Genomic DNA, 19,273 nt, shown 5'->3' on the forward strand with positions numbered 1-19,273 from the left:
ATAAATAAATAAATAAATAAATAAAAAAAACTTTGTGCCATCAGAATTTTACTCCCAGAATGAGTAGGGGAAAAGTGTTTTATTAAATTAAAAAAAAGTCACCACAATAAAAGTCAACACCTACTTAACCATACATATAGTACACTTGATCAATTAGGCTTTTTCCTCAAGGACGCCGTAGTGCGGACTGATTTTCTAATGGTGCGACAGAGATTTCCTGAGGATGGCGAGGATATGGATTCTTTGATGTTCACCAGCAGTCCCCGCTTCTGGCGAGATCGTCCTATAGAGTCATGGGTTAGCTTCACCAAATCCTCCTTCACACCTTGCAGCTCCAGCTCTCTTTCAGTGAGCTCATTCTGTAGATGCTCAGTTTCTCGCTCCTGTTGACCAGAAGACATCAAGGTGTGAACAAAATGAGCATAGCTCTGGGTGATTGTAGTCAAGGAAGAGTGTTCACATACCTGATATTTGAGCCTATTCTGTAAATTTTGAACTTCAGCAAGTTTTTCCATGTAGGTATCTCCAGCTTCCTGTAGAGTTTCATTCAACTCATTGATCCGTTTCTCAAGCGATACAATCAACTTGACAGGGGGGCAATATTTAAAAAAAAAAGTCATTAAAATCACTAAACTTTGTGTGACTCGTTCCTTTTGAGAGAAGGGATACTACAAACCAACAGTTATTCTGATCTTATGATGAAACCTGTCCATCCTGAGGAGTGGACTCTTCCAAAATAACCTCACCCCCACCCACAGGGCATGAGAGCTGACAATCCTTGACTTACAAAATGATGTCAAAGCAAAATAGAAACCCAGATATCAGCCATGTTGGTGGACATACAAATGCAGGGTCAAGCGACATCCCATATAAAGAGAGGTCATGTCCGCACAACTGTTTTTACACTGCTTTAACCATTCTTTTAGCTGTACCATATTTGTACCGTACATGGTTGTGGTCACAACAGCACTCGTGACCATGGCATGTTCTGATTTTTTTAAGAATTCCATCGTGACTTGGAAAGAAAGCGAGGAAACTGAGCACGGCTGATCTAACCGGCTAAAACCAAAACAGCTCGTGTTTGCAGTAATAATTTTATCTCCAGTGAGATTCAAAAGCTCTCAATAATATGGAAGAATTTTATTTCACGTTGACAGAATTTTGCTACAAAATGAGCACTCTTGTAGTTCACTCAGTCATTGTTAAAATAACACTTGTATTACCATTTTGCTTCTAGGAGCGTCAGCAAAATATGATAAAACAATCCAGACTGGGCACCCACTCAGAACATGGGCTGGGTTTCATCAAAGGTCAGACTTTATTCTTTGGCAGCCAAACCAGATAGAACATATCTGGGTACTCATGTTCAGTAGAAGCATTTTATCTTCAGTAAAGTCTGACTTTTTAAAAAATATGGATCAAAACTACACACATCTATCTTCTTTGTATCAAATCCTCAGTTGACCATTCAAATCATGGTAATACTGAGAATTCAGCATTGTTTACAGACACACTTTCAGCAGCTGCCTTCCTAGTTGCTTTGTATATCCATCATTGTGGATGCTTATGACTTAGCACATTTTGATCATATGGTTGCAAGTCATCTATAGTTGGAGGAGCATGAAAATAACATGCATCATATATGATAACTGGTGACTGAGGACCAAAGTAACTGAAAACTGATCTGAGATTTTTGGAGTGATGTGTTAAACAGTGCTTCTCACCACCATCAAAATACTAATGGAGGGAATATCTTTCGTAAGAATGGTGTTCGTCATTTCAGTATATTGCCAGTGTGTTAAAAAGAATCCAGAACTAGAAGTACCAAAAGTTCTGGTGTCTCAACACCTAAGTTAGACAGCTTATGTTGGATTTTCCTTTTGTTCACGTCTTTATGGTTGGATTATATGGAATACAGCATGGACCCACTGCTAAGATATTAGTTGGCTTGATCACATTTTACACAAAAAGCAGTCTGTATTATAAATATGACTCAAGAATCAGAACACATGCACCAGTAATATAGTCTACCTCTTGTTTTTCTGCGCACACCTGCTCGACAGCACATTTCTCCTTGTATAGAAGCTTGAACCGCTCAGAATCTTAAAGGAAAAGGAAAGCAGACATGACATTCAAGCACTGGAAATAGATCAAAGAAATAGCTGCATGTATACAAAATCAGCCAACCAGTCTCCTCTGTGCTTGATTGCATCAGATCAGTTTGTGTTGAGTTTTCCTGCTGAGGAACCAACACAGAACCATGCTGCTTCTGTTCCAATTCATTCACACGCCTCTCAAGCTCCTAATTGAACAGGAAACAGTGACTCAAATGAGCCATAAGAGCATGAGGAAACATGTCAGCAATTGCATCTCACTTAGACACCTTGGCCCGGTCCTGCTCAGCGGTGAATTCCTCTAGAGGGACGTATTCTTCTTCTAGACGCTCCAAGGCACACTGGTAGGCATGCTCCTTCAGTGCTTCTTTATACATCTCAAACGTGTTGTCCATTTTCTCCTCGTAACCCTCCTTCAGATCTGCCATCTGACGACTAAAGTAGGCCAATACTTGACTCATTTTCATAGCTTCTTAATATTACATTTACACAGAAGCTACAGGTGTCAGCTGTCAAAGAAATATGGATCAACAGTTTTCTGCCATTTTCATCTGGCTTATTTAAGTTGCGTAGGACCATATTGGTTATAGGTCATGTCACATTTACCAAAAGCACCAAATCATAGGTAACCATCTGGTTACAGTACCAGTCAGAAGTTGACACCTAACGTTACCTTCCCCTCCCTTATTAAGCCACTTCAGGTCTTAAAGGAGACTCACAGAACCATGGCCTCACTTTTTGTTTATAAATGCCTTGAGACCTCAAGACTGGCATAGGAATAGTTTTATGCACTAAAATCTAATAGTAATTTTTACGATTAAAATGATTCATATAGGTAACAATCAGTGAATAACCTTGACATCTGTGACATCACTGCAGGAAGGCTATTGGTCTCATTGCCATTTCTACAATACTCAAACTTCGATCCTCCAGTTTGAGCCAATTTATCGCCATGTCACATAGGTGCAGCAACATGACAGAAGGTGGATTTATGTTGCATTCATGGCCCAAGAATGTTCAAACTGCAAAGATTTGGACGCATTTTGCGAGAAATTCACAGGCACCTACAAAGCAGGGCTTTGAACCGGTTCAAGGAACGAAAACAAAAACCGGGAACTTTTTCCTATTTCACATGGAACAGAAACGAAACCAGAAACTTTGTTACGGAACAGAAACGCTTATTAAAAATAATGGTAACCGGTTAATACCGGTTTTTATTTCATTCCTCAAAGTTTCCGTAGCCTACAAAAAGTCATTCTTCTCCTGCGCAAGTTTCTATGACCCACTGGGGTTCACTTCCTGTGTGACGTTCGCTGACTGAATGGAGAGAGTGGGAGGGTGGACTACTATCACATCTCCACATCTTAAATAAGAGGTAAATATTGCAGTCTATCGTTATTCAAAAACATCAATTTCAAACACGATATCAATACATTTGTCCACGTTAATGAGAGGCTCACGAACATTAAATGACGTTAACCTCTGTTAGCCTATCAATGCATAGGGCCTGACTAGCCTTTGGTAACACACTAAACGAATTATCTTTTCATTTTTGGCACTTTTTCCTGTTTGTGTAGATGGGAAGACATACTGAGAAACCAAATCGCCAACATTTGAAATAATTCTATCGATTACGTTCATTATGTCTTATATTAAATATAGTTAGTTTTTTTTTTTTAATCAGACCTCTAGTTTTTGGGTTTGTTTACCTGACATGTTTCGACGTACGACTGTCGTCTTCCTCAGAGTGTCACCGGATGTTATTGGTGACGCATCTTTTATCAGCTGATGTTTCTGAAGGCGTGGCCTTCCTGTCTGGATTGACAGGTCGGTCACACCTTCTACTGTCTGATCGTCCCCTGCAAGATGGCACTCCAGGTGTGGGAGAGCATGTATGCTCCCTCATCTCGGTTGATGGTCCTCGGGCTTCGCTTACGGATCTCTATGGCCTCCCTGATCCAGCGCTGATGTTTATTATCTTCTGTGCGGATGACTCTGGCATTCCCCCAGTCCATAATATGATTTTCCCTTTTGCAGTGATTGTTATAGCTGACTTATAATTTTCCTGTTGTGCCTTTTCTTTTATTGTTCGGGTTTGTCTTGTAGCTGTCTCCTTTTCGCACTCTTTCTTATGTTCATTTTTTCTTGTGTTGAAACTCCTTCCTGTCTCCCCGATGTAAGTTTTATTGCATAATTGACATGGAATCTCATATGGTGATAAAAGATGCGTCACCAATTAACATCCGGTGACACTCTGAGGAAGACGACAGTCGTACGTCGAAACATGTCAGGTAAACAAACCCAAAAACTAGATGTCTGATAAGAAAAAAAAAAAAAAACTAACTATTTAATACAAGACAATGAACGTAATCGATAGATTAAGAATAAGTTACGGAGATGAAAGCATTAAGGAGTTTCGCCGCCTAGAGAGATTGACGCGAAAACGGGCACGCTACAGGAATCACCTGAGATTCAATCTGCGCTGCCAGGATGAGGAAGTCATACCGGCCAGCCTGAACATCAAGAACCCGATTCCAACCAGAAACGCGGAGATGATCAGGAAAGTGCGGATGACTCTGGTAAAAGAACGGATATGGTGCACAACTGACAAATTAAACATCAACAGCAAACTACACAGGGAGACGGAAACTTTCAAACGCCGGTTTCCCCAAAACAAGGAAATGGAATTAGCATTACACGGACACTTGGCGGACATACACGAGCAGGAATTCACCAAGACAAAAACCCGACAAATCCGAAAACTGGACAAACTCATCGCACAGAAAAAGGCAGAACCGGAGCACGCACACATCAATGACAAATGGATTCATAACATATCAAGGTACAAACTCTCACAAGCAGAACGCAGTATATTAGCAAAAGGACTCAACTACGCTGTCACACCGAACAATATACCTCACGATGAATTCATTCTGGCAACTGAATTAGCATGTGAGAAAATACAGGATCAGGGACAAAAAGCAGCACTAAGAAACGCAATAGCTGGTATACTGAAAACGGCCAAACCACCACCCAGTAACATCACCAAACAGGAAGCCAAAGCCATGAAAACATTAGCAAAAAATAAAGACATCACAATCCTCCCAGCAGATAAAGGCAGAACAACAGTTATTATGGACACTGATGAATATGAATGGAAAATGAGGGAATTACTCAGTGACAACGCATTTGAAATATTAAAAAAAGACCCAACAGAAGACAAGAAAAAGAAACTTAAAGCACTACTCAAACCACTACTCGATGAAAATAAAATAGATAAGCAGGCATACAATCATTTAGTACCCACAGCCAATGTCATCCCCAGGATTTACGGAACACCAAAGATACACAAACCAGGAACACCATTACGCCCCATAGTAGATAGCATTGGTTCAGTCACATACAACTTATCAAAAGCACTCACCGAAATAATTAAACCATTACTAGGACTCACAGACCAACACTGCAAAAACTCAAAACAACTGGCAGAAGAACTAAAAAACATCAAAATGCAGCAAGACGAAGTTTTCATATCACACGACGTCATCTCTGTTCACCAGAACACCCATGGAAGCCACCATACAGGTAGTACAAGAAAAATTAAACAGACAGGACGCTCAAGAAACACACAAACCTCACTGTACAAGACATCACTCAGCTCCTTCAATTCATCGCCACATCCACATACTTTCAGTTCAGGAATACAATTTACAGACAGAAGGAAGGTTTCGCCATGGGAGACCCACTATCAGCCATCATGTGTGGCTTTTTCATGGAAGATCTGGAACAGAAAGCACTCACTACAATACCAGCAGAATACAGGCCAACACTCTGGAAACGTTACATGGATGACATACTAGAAAAAGTGAAGAGGGGACACACTCAACAAACTCACCGACCATCTCAACACCATAGACAATACCGGCAATATAAAATTCACGCATGAAGAAACGGAGCAGTCAATAGCATTTTTGGACTTAAAAATACATCACACAGAAGATGGGGACATCAAAATAAAAGTACACAGAAAACCCACACACACCAATATTTAAACTGGACTTCCGAACACCCCATAATGCACAAAATCTCAGTAGTCAGAACATTACATGAACGCACAGCAATAATTACAGATCCACAGGACAAAGAACAGGAGAAACAACATATACAACACGCACTGAAGGCATGTCAATATCCACAATGGGCAATATCAAAAGGGGCGGAACAGGTTAAGAACAACAAAACACAGAAGAAAGAGAAAAAACAAACCAACAAACAAGAACACAGGGGAGTAGTTACATTACCATACATTAGGGGAATAACTGAACGCATTCAAAGAGCAATGAGGAAACAACATTAACACACCTGTCAAACCATACACAACACTCCGTCAGATCCTGGTTCATCCCAAAGACAGAATACATCACCATATATGAGATTCCATGTCAATTATGCAATAAAACTTACATTGGGGAGACAGGAAGGAGTTTCAACACAAGAAAAAAAATGAACATGAGTGCGAAAAGGAGACAGCTACAAGACAAACCTGAACAATAAAAGAAAAGGCACAACAGGAAAATTATAAGTCAGCTATAACAGATCACTGCAAAAGGGAAAAATCATATTATGGACTGGGGGAATGCCAGAGTCATCCGCACAGAAGATAAACATCAGCGCTGGATCAGGGAGGCCATAGAGATCCGTAAGCGAAGCCCGAGGACCATCAACCAGGATGAGGGAGCATACATGCTCTCCCACACCTGGAGTGCCATCTTGCAGGGGACGGACAGACAGTAGAAGGCGTGACCGACCTGTCAATCCAGACAGGAAGGCCACGCCTTCAGAAACATCAGCTGATAAAAGATGCGTCACCAATTAACATCCGGTGACACTCTGAGGAAGACGACAGTCGTACGTCGAAACATGTCAGGTAAACAAACCCAAAAACTAGATGTCTGATAAAAAAAAGGAAAAAAAAACCTAACTATTTGAAATAATTGTTTTGAATTATTTCTTGTCTTATTTAATGAAGGTTGTAATAGAATTAGCCTACATTTGGCTTAAGCTGGATGAGACCGAGACATAATTTTATAGCCATTTGTTAAACAGCTGACAGGGAACATAATTAACCGTTCCGGGAACGAAATTTTTTTGTTCTAACCAGTTCGGGAACATCTATTTAATGGTGGAACCCAAAACGTTAAAATTCCGTTTCTGTTCGGAACGAACCAATAGGAAAAAAATTCTGGCTCAAAGCCCTGCTACAAAGTGGTCTCTCCTCTGCACATTTTACTGAGGACCTGTACGAAACCTCTGATCTGTTGAGGAGCGTTAGTTATAAGCCTGTATTGAAAGAGGGTGCAGTACCAACAATTAAAGGAAAAGAAAACTACAGCAAAAGGAAAGCAAGTTCAGTTGCACCAGTTCTCCCGGAGTGTGAGCCAAGCAGTAATGGTGGAGTACTCCGTATGGAGAAAATTGAGAATGAGTGGACCAGTCATCTGATTTCTCTGCTGGATATGCTTGCCTCAGCAGCAATCTCTCACCCTTACGTGGAAGAAACAAATGAACAAAACTGAAAATAGATTGTTTCAAAACAAATCGGCCACAAGCTCAGCCTTCAGGAAGCAAAAACACAGATGGGTAAGATGCAACTCATCTGGCTACATAAAAACACTCGTTTACCTGCATTTGGATGAATACATGTAACTGTGTTTAAGTTAGCGGTATGAGATTTAATTTGCTTCAGAATGTGATTGTCTCAGTTCATCTGATTTCATTAGCCTTTTACGTTTTATCAGTGAAAATGCATGCAACGTATATGTACGTGCATAAGTTATAACAAACATCCTGTTTTAATGGGACACATGAAATGGCCAGTTCAATTCCATCCAACTCTCTAGACAGCTTTGTTCTCTGGCTTTATTTCCTAAGGTGGGGGCCTCCGTGGCTGACGTGTTACTATCGGATTCACTTGCTGAGGATTCGAACTGATACGGTTCTGTGTGTATAGCAGTAGCATGTACACACTACAATTTCAGGACCATCACAGTCAGATGTATGACTATCTGAGGAATCCGAAGAATCTCCAATAAATCTGAACAAAGAGGCCATTGCAACCACTCTTGCCTGCCGAGTCTGGCTTTGGTCTACAGCACCGGTTCCTGCTGTGGTCTATAGCACCGGTTCCCGCTGTGGTGTCACGCACTCAGGGCTGGCTGGCTCAGCAGGGCAGCTTGAATGCCAACTTTGCGGTCAATTTTAACTTTTTTTTTTTTTTAATTCCCAATTATGCAGCATACAGTCAAGGATGGAGATACTATCCACTCAAATGTATTTAAAAATAAAGGTTCTGTGTGTCTCCTTCAAAGTAACAATGGAGGTCATTTCTGGAATAGGGCTATTTACTGTATTTAATGTGATCACACATTAAGACAAGAAATTGCACCAATTAACTTTTGACGAGGCATAACTTAATTGAAAAGCATTCCAGGTGACTACCTCATGAAGCTGGTTAAGATAATGCCAAGTGTGCAAAGCATCAGGGTAAATGCTGGCTACTTTGAAGACTAAAAAAAATGAATTTTGTTTAACACTTGTACCATGTGGTTTCATATTCTTGATTTCTTCAGTGTTGTTCTACATTGTAGAACAACCTATGAATGAGTAGGTGTCTCCAAACTTTTGACTGGTACTACATGTCTGCTTTTACTCCAACCACAGAAACTGAACTGACTACCTTCCTCCTCACCTCAGCCTCATTGTGCCCAAGCAAAACTGCATCCAATTAGTACACACATGCACGGCTTTCACAATTAAAATTGTAGTAAGAGACCTACTGCAAGTTTCTCATTAAATACACACAAAAACCTATCCCAACCGATTAGTTTTGAAATCCTTTGAATCAAAGCTTCCAGGTTAAAGTTTGCTTTTCCATTCAAAAAGCTACCGCGTGTTTTGGAAGGGTCATTTCAAGGCTCAAACACCAAATTGTTAAGTCACTCAATTACAAAGTCTTTGGAATTTATCAGTTGTACTTCAACAGAAAGCATACGTCTATTGACCCTTCCCACTCATGTGACCTTCGTAAACGCGACCGCCATTTTGGACATGAAGTGGACTTCGGTTCGAATCGGTTTGAATGCGAGGAAGACGACAAATGAAAAACATAAAAGAAAAAGGAGCGAGATGCAGAAAACACCTTCACTATCCAGCGACGTAGGGCATTTACAGGGCGAGCAGAGGGAGAGGTATTTGCAAAAATTGAGGTTAGCAGGCTTAGAGAACGACGTTTACCTGCTTCCACCAGGATCGTTCACTGACATTCGGAAGTACATGAAGCCCTTGTCTTTACCTGACTTCGGCCCACATGATCTGTATACCCATGTTGTTAAAAACCCATTGCCATACACAGGTATTGATCTGAAAGCGTATAAAGAGTTTGGATGCCTACAAATATTTTGTGTCAGGCTGGGTCACATGCCTACATCAGCGGGTCGTCCCTGGAGCCGGTGGTCGCCATCTTATTACAGCTAAGGTTTGTTCACATTTTCATTTAATGTCGGTCCTCAGGATAAACAAAATGTTATTAAAGGTCATTGAAAACTTTAGTCTGTTGAGACATGGCCCGTTATAAATTTGCTGTTACCAGGCAATGACCAAGAACTGTATTATTAGGGTTGGTGTCTGTTGTAGCAGTGTACCAGCAGCTAGCTGTTAGTACTAGCTAATGTCAACAACATAGTAGCTAGTATGTTACTGTAGCAATGTTACATTGTCATTTGGATGACTTAAAACGTTACACTCGTTTTAACAGGATCTGATAAAATAATAAATCTTGCCTTGTGTGTTGATGGTTACTACATCCAGGTGCACAACAATATAATGGCATGATGGAAGTCTTGCTGAAAGTAAAACCTTTCTTTGATGGCTATATTCCTTTCGATGCTTCACCGTCGTTCCTCGTTGTTGGCTGTGGTAGACTACTGGTAGTTCATGTCAAAAATGGCGGCCGCATTTGTCGTGACGTCACGTGGGATGGGTCAATAAGTAAAAATCGGATTAGTCCTTTAGGTCACATTAAGGGAGAGCTTGTGAATGGCAAATATAAACAAGATTTAACAACTCAAAGCAAACCAATTTATTAACTGCCCTTTTTGTTGCAGAATCATACACAAGTCAATTAAAAAAAAAAAGCCTACACATTTAGCCAAATAGCTCACTTCACTCAATTACGTTTGAGAAAAACAAAAGTTCACAACAAATATAGGAGTTCTGCAAGCCATAGTCACGTTTCTCTTGTACAATTTCATCCTGGACACAGATTGATTTAAGAACTAAATACAAATACAGACACCTGTGAAGTTCTTCAATCTCCATGATTTGCTGCATCATGGCATCACCCATCTCTCTGCGGATCTGAATCTCCTGCAGAAGATTTTTCTTGCGCTCAGCCAACAGCTTTGTCCGAAGACCCTCCACCAAATTCAACAGTTCCTACACAGACAGCCATCTTAATAAACAAGCCTCATTTGTCCTTTGAGGCAAATGCAAAAAAGTATTTTGTTTGCCATTTGTGCTGCCTAATATTTGTAGACGCATGTTCACCATGTTACATTAGAACAGCTGGGATTACAGTATTACAAACCTTACCTCCTGGGGTAATATTGACACATCTGCCTCATCACCACCATCCAAGAGCTCCTCCTCGGTCAAGTAGTCATTTACCACCTGGCCATCAAGCACCTCATTGTTTAGCAAAGGCTTCCCATCTCGGCCAATCAGGCGTGGCGTTAGAACCTCAAGCGAGCGAGGTTGGATCACCTGAACCACCTGGCAGTCAAAAGTTAGGGGTTTGGGTGTTCAACTGCAAATCATTAACACTTCCAGTAAGCTTCTCATCTTTCCCTGAAACGTGCCTCTCAAACATTGATTCAGAGATTTATTTTTCCCTTTAAAAAATCATAGGCATGACATTTCCTAGCATTTAAGGCACTACATAGTACCTCTTTGGCCACAGCAGAGAATTTCATGACATGGAGAGTCTCATCATAAGTTGAAGCACACTGATTGATGTTCACAATCATGGAGGCTCTACCACGACCACAAAACACCCCCTGGAAGAGGCGGGTCAGCTTGCTTTCACGAAATGGAATGTAGTTGTTCTTTGCCCTAGAAAAGGTAGAGGTTTAACCAAGAGAAACAGTCATGGCACCAGAACAATGAAACCCAATAACACCGTATTGAATACATCATGATATATGCACTTACAAGGTCACATTTTAAGATGACCACTCCTTACATTAGTTCATGCAAGCAGTAGAATATAGCAGTCATCATGATAGTTTTTGCTAGATGCAATTATTCTTTAAAGAAAGTTTAAAAAAAAAAAAAAAAAAAAAAAAAAAAAAAAAAAAAAAATCGCTTAATGATTCTACATCAAGCCTGTACTGCATATCCCCTGCCGTCCCATTTAAACACACAATCGGTAGCCAACTAAGAGTTCCTTTGCAAGGCAACGACTGGTACAGGAAGAAAAGTCAGACTACATAAGGCAGAAGTATTCCTAGACCAGGAAACGGGAACCCACAACTGTAGCATTTGAAGAGAACGTGTTCCACCACCTGAAACATCTCAAACCAAACCATCACACCAATATTTGACAACGTTCAATAGAGATCTTGCAGTCACGTGACCGGAAAGTACACAACCGCCATCTTGTCGGTCAAAAACACCGCTGAATACTGCTGCACTCGTGTACAGAATGGATCAATTTCAACCGACGGACTACACTGCTCATTTTTCTAATGAACAGATAACTAGATACATGTCTAAAATAAACGATCTACAGATTTGTGACCCTTATGGCTTACCGGACAGAGTTTTCACGACCGGATTTTGAACTGCCAGCAGAATACCCAGACGTGTATAATTACCTCATTAACTTTCCCTCGCTGTTCAGTGGTGAAGCACTGCATGCTTATAAGTCTCTGGACAGTTATCTTTACAGAAATTCAGGATTTGTCAGCAACTCAGATGTGGCATCTTGTAACAAGAATCCTCATTGGATGGGTAAGTCACTTAAGTATTGAGTATAGCACTGACCAGCCGATTATAGAATAGAACTAGACAGGGACACTCTAACAAGTGCAAACCCCGCCTTTTCCCTATTAAAATACATTGGGCGAAAATTTCGAAGTTCTGCCATGACCTTGACCTTTGACCTCCAAAATTTAATGGTTTCCTTCCTGGGTGATTGGCAACACATGTACAAAATTTGGTCCAAATCGATCCATTGGTTCTTGAGATATCTTGCAGACACACACACACACACACACACACACACACAGACGCAGGTGAAAATAATAACCCCTCCGACTACTGTCGGCAGGGTTAATAAGGTAATTCCAAATCGTCCGTCTTGTTTACATGGATCTGGCGTTGGAGAGGTAGAGGCTTGGCAGTGGAGATTCGAGTGGCTGTTTTCTGAGCTTAGTCAGCAGGCCGGCTCTGCCTGCAGCCTCACTTTTGCTCCCGGCGCCGCCTCCTTCGCTTTGCTTCCGATAACAATCCACGGAGACCCCGCTGGTCTCGCTATCTCGTCCGGAATGTGTTTTTTTTTTTCTCGTCCGGAATGTTGTGCATGCGATGGAAATCGCTACAAACCGTCATTTTCTGCTGGAAACCAATGTCCAGCAAGTCCATACGGTTGTAGTGGATATTGAAGTCCGGTACAGACGAACAACACGCAAAAATACACACCAAAAAACCAAAAAACGTGCACAGGTAGGGAGAGCTTGTAGCCGCAGCCATTGTAGTAGAATTGTATATAGTAGGGTTTTCCAGAAAAGGTAGAAGTAAAAGCAGAAGTAGAAGGCGGAATATGGCGTTTGACCGACACGATGGCGTCTGTCACAATCTGGATCGGCTGTGACGTCACATGCAAGTGCTCCATAGAATGCCATTTCCTTCAGCAGAACATCCATACCTGTCACCTTGGTTGTTGCGGAGCCCTGCAATGCACTTTCCTAGAATCAGCAGGGAATTGTTGATGTTTCCAGCCTCCTTCAGGCGCTCACCAAACGTTTTTGCCTTGTTGCATCTCTCTGAACCAGCTAGGTCACACAGAGAAAACCTTAAATAAAAAAAATAAATTAATTTAAAAAAAAAAGGGAACATGATCACTCCTATACCATTCTAACAGCCACATGTGCTGTACAGGGAAAAGAAAAGAGAAACTTGCTCTGATATTCCGTGGACATCAGCTTCATCAATGCTAATCAACTTGATTGAAAAGATGCTGTGGCTATGGGGGGAGGAAATATTTATATAATTATAAACAACTAACAACTCAACCAAGTAGAAGCCATTTTTAATGCAGTAATGGTACACGACTATCCACCATGGGCATGATAAGCGATGACTTACAAGAACACTTTGAACGTTACCTTCTACTAGAAGACTGGTTCATTTTGGTGGCGGCAGCACTGCGATTCTTGTTCCCTACACGTAGAACTTTAGCTGCCTCTTCTACACTTTGTATATTAACCCACCTCAGATCTATAACATACAGAGGAACAACACCATCACATAGGGCATGGCTACATCAGTTTTGTTTCACGTGTGCCAAAACCTTTATTACACTGGCCTCAGGATTACAGAAGGAAAAGAAAAAAAAAAAAAAGTCATTTAAATAGATTAAATAAAATTAAAAAACCCACCCTCCCTTCTCATAATGCTCCTTCATCACACCTAAATAGCAATATGATAGATAAACTACTGCTACCCCTTGTAGTCAAAATTGTTATAGCTGGCCAGCAATTAATGTGCCCTCACAAAGAGTAGCACAGTATGACTGAAGTATGTCACCTCTAACGTAAGAATTTCCAGCACTGTCCTCGCACAAACGCAGCGCAGCACGTCTCTTTGTCTTGTTGGAGAGCACAGGCTGCAGCAGGTCATACACTTGCTCATTGTAGATCTCATAGTAAGCAACCCATAGTGAGTAGACACACTGTACATCAACAGCACCCTCTGCACTGTCCACTGGGAGACGAGAAAAAAAAATTAAATAAATAATTAAAAAGGCCAGACCACTTTTGCGATATTACCTGTCTGATCATAAGAGACTCCAGAGAAAGAGAGACTGTTGACAGAAGAGGAGGAGCTCCGCCTCCTGATGGTTCTGGTGGACTCAGAGTCCTGCAGACACAAAAGATAATTCATAATCCATCATTCAATGCAAGGTCAGGGTGCACAATTTTAAATTTGAACACTACAGCGGGAATTTTTTTTTTTTTTTTTTTAAAAGCTGTGGGACATTTGTGGTGGTACCTCTTTCAGCATATTGAAGAGTGCAGTCTTGGCAGATTTCTCCATTCGGACCTGATCGGAGTCCAGTTTTTGTACATCCAAGTTCAGGTATGGCTTCAGGTCCATTTGTTCATACAGCCGTCCATTGAGGCATCTGAACACCATGTCAAGGGCACGTGGCAAAATACCAGGGTCTTTTGAAGAGCCTGTGCTCAGACAGACACATCAACAGCTGTAAGAAGTGTACAAGACTTGAAGCAAGTTAACGTCACAGCAGGCACACAGTTCTACAGAGGAAAAACACTGAATTAATGAAACACAGTTGAGGGCAGAAAAGGAATTAATCTTCATGACATGGTGTCGGAAAGGTAGCCTCAGATTAAATTGCACACTTTTTAAAGCTTTAATCTCACCTCAAAGGCAAACAATTTATCTGCTCTCATGATATACCAAGTATAGACCATCTCTGCACATTAGAAGTTGCTGGTTGAAGCATGTTTCTGCCAACAAGGCCATTTGCTGTTGTAAAAAACTATTTGGATTAAATTCATTTTGGAGCATCAGTGTGCTAACTCTGCAGCAAGTAGTGAGCATTAGCTTACCACACACTTCTGCCTCATGTAAGCAGCCCTGTATTATTCAGAGCAGGCTTGTAGTACTCAAGTCTGAGACTCTGACTCTAGTCAGACTCGTGCCCTAATTTTAAGGACTTGTGAATCAACTGCATTCAGACTCAAATTGGAGACAAGGACTTTTTTTTAGTAACATGCCATAATAATTTGGCATAAAATATTTATCCATCCATTATCTGTAGCTGCTTATCCTGTTCTACAGGGTCACAGGCAAGCTGGAGCCTATCCCAGCTGACTATGAGTGAGACGTAGGGTACACCCTGGACAAGTTGCCAGGTCATCACAGGGCTGACACAAAGACAACCATTCACACCTACGGTCAATTTAGAGCCACCAGTTAGCTTAGCCTGCATGTCTTTGGACTGTGGGGGGAAACCAGAGCACCTGGAGGAAACCCACACAGAAAACAGCAAGCTCCACACAGAAAGGCCCTGGTCAACCACTGGGCTCAAACCCAGGACCTTCTTGCTGTGAGGCAACAGTGCTAACCTCTACACCACCATGCCACTCATAAGATATTTATAATCGACATTAATTTTTATACCAATTTTGTGCAAGAGAATGCACGCTCACCTGTTCATACATGTTCAGGAACAAACTAACGTTAATGGCACTAAAATGCCTGGAGAGAACGCCCCTAGGATTGTCCGCTTTGCTTATACAGACGTGTGTGATCTATCTATATGGGTGGAGGAGAAATGCACTGCTACTAATGCATCTCAAAAAATTAGAATACCATGAGAGGTTTTTTTTTCATAATTTAATTCAAAAAGGTAAACTTTCATATATTCTATATTCATTACATGTAAAGTAAAATATTTAAAGCCTTTGTTTTAATTTTGATGATCATGGCTTATATCTCAAATCAGAAATCCAGTATCTCAAATTATTAGAATATCCCCTAAGAGCAATCAAAAAAAGGATTTACAATACAGAAATGTCCAACTTCTGAAAAGTATATTCATTTATACACTCAATACTTGGTTGGGGCTGCTTTACCATGAATTACTGTATCAATGCGGTGTGGCATGGAGGTGATCAGTCTGTGGCACTGCTGAGGTGTTATTGAAGCCCAGGTAGCTTTGATAGTGGCCTTCAGCGTATCTGTATTTATGGGTCGGGTGTTTCTCATCTTCCTCTTGACAATACCCCATAGATTCTCTATGGGGTTCAGGTCAGGCAAGTTGGCTGGCCAAACACAGTAATATCATGGTCAGCAAACCATTTGGTAGTAGTTTTGGCACTGTGGGTAGGTGCCAAGTCCTGCTGGAAAAGGAAATCAGCATCTAAAAAAAGCTTGTCAGCAGATGGAAGCATGAAGTGCTCTAAAATCTCCTGGTAGATGGCTGTGTTGACTTTGGACTTGATAAAATACAGTGGACTAACACCAGCAGATGACATGGCACCCCAAATCATCACCGACTGTGGAAATGTCACACTGGGCTTCAAACACCTTGGATTCTGTGCCTCTCCACTCTTCCTCCAGACTCTAGAACCGTGATTTCCAAATTAAATGCAAAATGTACTTTCATCTGAAAAGAGGACTTTGGACCACTGAGCAACAGTCCATTTCTTTCTCTCCTTAGCCCAGATAAGACACTTCTGACATTGTCTCTGGCTCAGGAGTAGCTTGATATTAGGAATGCAAAAGTTGTATCCCCTTTCTTGAAGATGTCTGTTCGTTATGGGTCTTGATACACTGACACCAGCCTCAGTCCACTCCTTGTGAAGCTCACCCAAGTTCTTGAAATCAACTTTTCTTGAAAATCCTCTCAAGACTGCGGCCATCCCTGTTGCTTGTGCACCTTTTCCAGCCACCCTTTTCAGCAATGACCTTTTGTGGCTTACCCTCCTTGTGGAGGGCATCAGTGATCATCTTCTGGACAACAGTCAAGTCAGCAGTCTTCCCCATGATTGTGGTTGTGTGTACTGAACTAGACCGAGAGATACACTGTTCATTCTGTTTTACTCAAACTCGAAATGAAATATTCTAATATTTTGAGATGTTTTTTTTTGTACTGCATGCCATACTGATTAAAATTAAGATAGAAAAATACTTGAAACATTTTAGTTTATGTGTAATGAGTATAATATAACTTTCACTTTCTTAAATAACTGATGGAAAATATTGAACTTTTTCACAATATTCTAATTTTTTGAGATGCACTAGTATGTGTTCTACACGTAAAAGAACCATCAAGGAGATGATAGGGACAACCTCGAACTTCAATCATCATTTGGCAAGACTCCACCCAGAGAAGTAAGTGACACACTATGTTCCTTGCTCTGTTGATAGCGGGGCTTGCTTCCTGACCAATGAACTAGTGAGTGTTAACCCTCTCATGTTATTTGCCCTGTTGATAACAGGGCTTGGGTCAGACTCAACTCAGATCAGTAGTGGACTCAACTCAGACTTAACTCAATTTTCTTTAATGACTTCAACTTGATTCAGACTTGAACACTGGGGACTCAAGACTGGACTTGGACTCTAGGTTTAGTGACTTGACTAGAACACTGACTCAGGGTGTGGTACCAAAAGCCTAAGAGATCAAATACGATGTAAACTAATTTACAACAATAAATTTCAGAACTTTGACACCTTGCATTATTGCATTTGTGTAATGGTCCACTAGAATACTCCATACCTTGCATGGTATACGTCTTCCCAGCATTGGTTACTCCATAGCTGAATACCAGTGCATTTTTGCCATGCAAAAAGTCCTGAACTTGCGATCTGATCGTTCCATCAAAGAACTCTGCCTGAGTGGACTCTGGTCCAAAAATCTACATAAAAACATACCATTTCATAAAACTGCATGGAGAAGGCCATAAGAAAAAAAGAGCATTAGTCTTTAGTACCCAAACAGTACCTTAGTGAAGCTGAATTTGTGCACCTGCTGCCCAATACCTTTTTCACTGCACTTCATAGTTGCTGAGCCTTTAGGGGCATGAAGTATAGCAGTTTCTTCATTCTCAAACACTATACAACCCTGAAAAAAAGGCCATAAAATGGAATATGCTTACTATACCTTTGGGTCGCAAACCAATCCCCAAGGCTTTCCAAATGGTCAACACTATTCTAAGTCACACAACACTAGGAAACAACAAAGACACAGACTATCTGAGGGGCCCAGAGGACTGGTTTGAGGACCACCAGTTTAAACAACATGGGGAAACATCAAGGCCAGCAGACACCAACCTGATCTTCTTTGTTGTTAAGCTCCTCCTTACTGAAAGGACGAACTCTGAGGAAAACTCGAAGCTGCTGTTCACATCCATCTACAGACTCATTCTGTGAACACCCACACAAGATAAATTTCCCAGAACTACTACATGCAAAGGAAGGTTAATGGCACTCTCACTACCTGTGAAGTGATGGAAGAAAAGCCAGAAAGTTCTGGGAACACAGTGTGATGAGGATCACATGCTGTTGACTCCATAGCCACCAAAACTGTACCTTCATGTGTCAGGTCAATAGTTGCTGCCATGACTGCGAAAGGAAATGACTAATACACTTTGCAGAAATGCATGCACATGTGTTTTGTGCTTACCAAATACCCTCCCAAAACCAATATCAGTGCCAAGTCATCTAGTAACTACAAACTACCTGTTTAAAGCTGCAATACAGTCAACATTTTTAGATTCAGCAGAAAAGCTAGAGGAAAACACCTTTATCCACTTTCAGTGATGAGTCAACACTCCACCCCAAAATGCCACCTAGCCAATTATGTGTGAATTGCAAAACCAGCCCTCCAATCAGAGCTGAGCATCAATCAGCTTCATGAGTTCGAAGGTTCCAACTACCTGACTCCACTGAAACATTACTGACACTTCACAGCTTTTTGTATACTAATTCTTTATATCCATCCATACATCCATTATCTATAGCCACTTATCCTGTTCTACAGGGTCGCAGGTAAGCTGGAGCCTATCCCAGCTTACTATGGGTGAGAGGCAGGGTACACGCTGGACAAATCGCCAGGTCATTGCAGGGCTTCTTTATATTTTTTCATAATTTAATTCAAAAAGGTAAACTTTCATATATTCTATATTTATTACACAAAGTGAAATATTTCAAGACTGTTTTCGTTTTAATTTTGATGATCATGGCTTATAGCTCATGAAAATCAGAAATTCAGTATCTCAAATTATTAGAATATTTCATTTTGAGTTTGAGTAAGAATACCTGAACCAGAGACATCAGAAGCATCTTACCTG

General features: G+C 41.0%; 1 protein-coding gene across 1 annotated transcript; it reads right to left on the reverse strand.

The window, feature by feature from the left end:
- Window positions 1–105: 105 nt before the first annotated feature.
- On the reverse strand, window positions 106–18,543 carry zgc:56231 (uncharacterized protein LOC406257 homolog). The gene is made up of 18 exons (XM_060923361.1): window positions 18,421–18,543; window positions 18,255–18,347; window positions 17,926–18,045; window positions 17,701–17,839; window positions 14,445–14,629; window positions 14,222–14,312; window positions 13,980–14,156; window positions 13,559–13,670; window positions 13,354–13,416; window positions 13,099–13,245; window positions 11,117–11,282; window positions 10,764–10,943; window positions 10,468–10,607; window positions 2,384–2,549; window positions 2,188–2,302; window positions 2,032–2,102; window positions 465–584; window positions 106–383 (listed from the first exon to the last, which is right to left on the reverse strand). The coding sequence occupies exons 1-18, from the start codon at window positions 18,541–18,543 to the stop codon at window positions 150–152; spliced, it is 2,442 nt and encodes an 813-aa protein (XP_060779344.1). The 3' UTR covers window positions 106–149.
- Window positions 18,544–19,273: the final 730 nt, after the last annotated feature.

The sequence above is a fragment of the Neoarius graeffei genome, chromosome 1 (genome assembly GCF_027579695.1).
Source record: "Neoarius graeffei isolate fNeoGra1 chromosome 1, fNeoGra1.pri, whole genome shotgun sequence".
In the NCBI taxonomy this organism is placed as follows: Eukaryota; Metazoa; Chordata; class Actinopteri; order Siluriformes; family Ariidae; genus Neoarius; species Neoarius graeffei.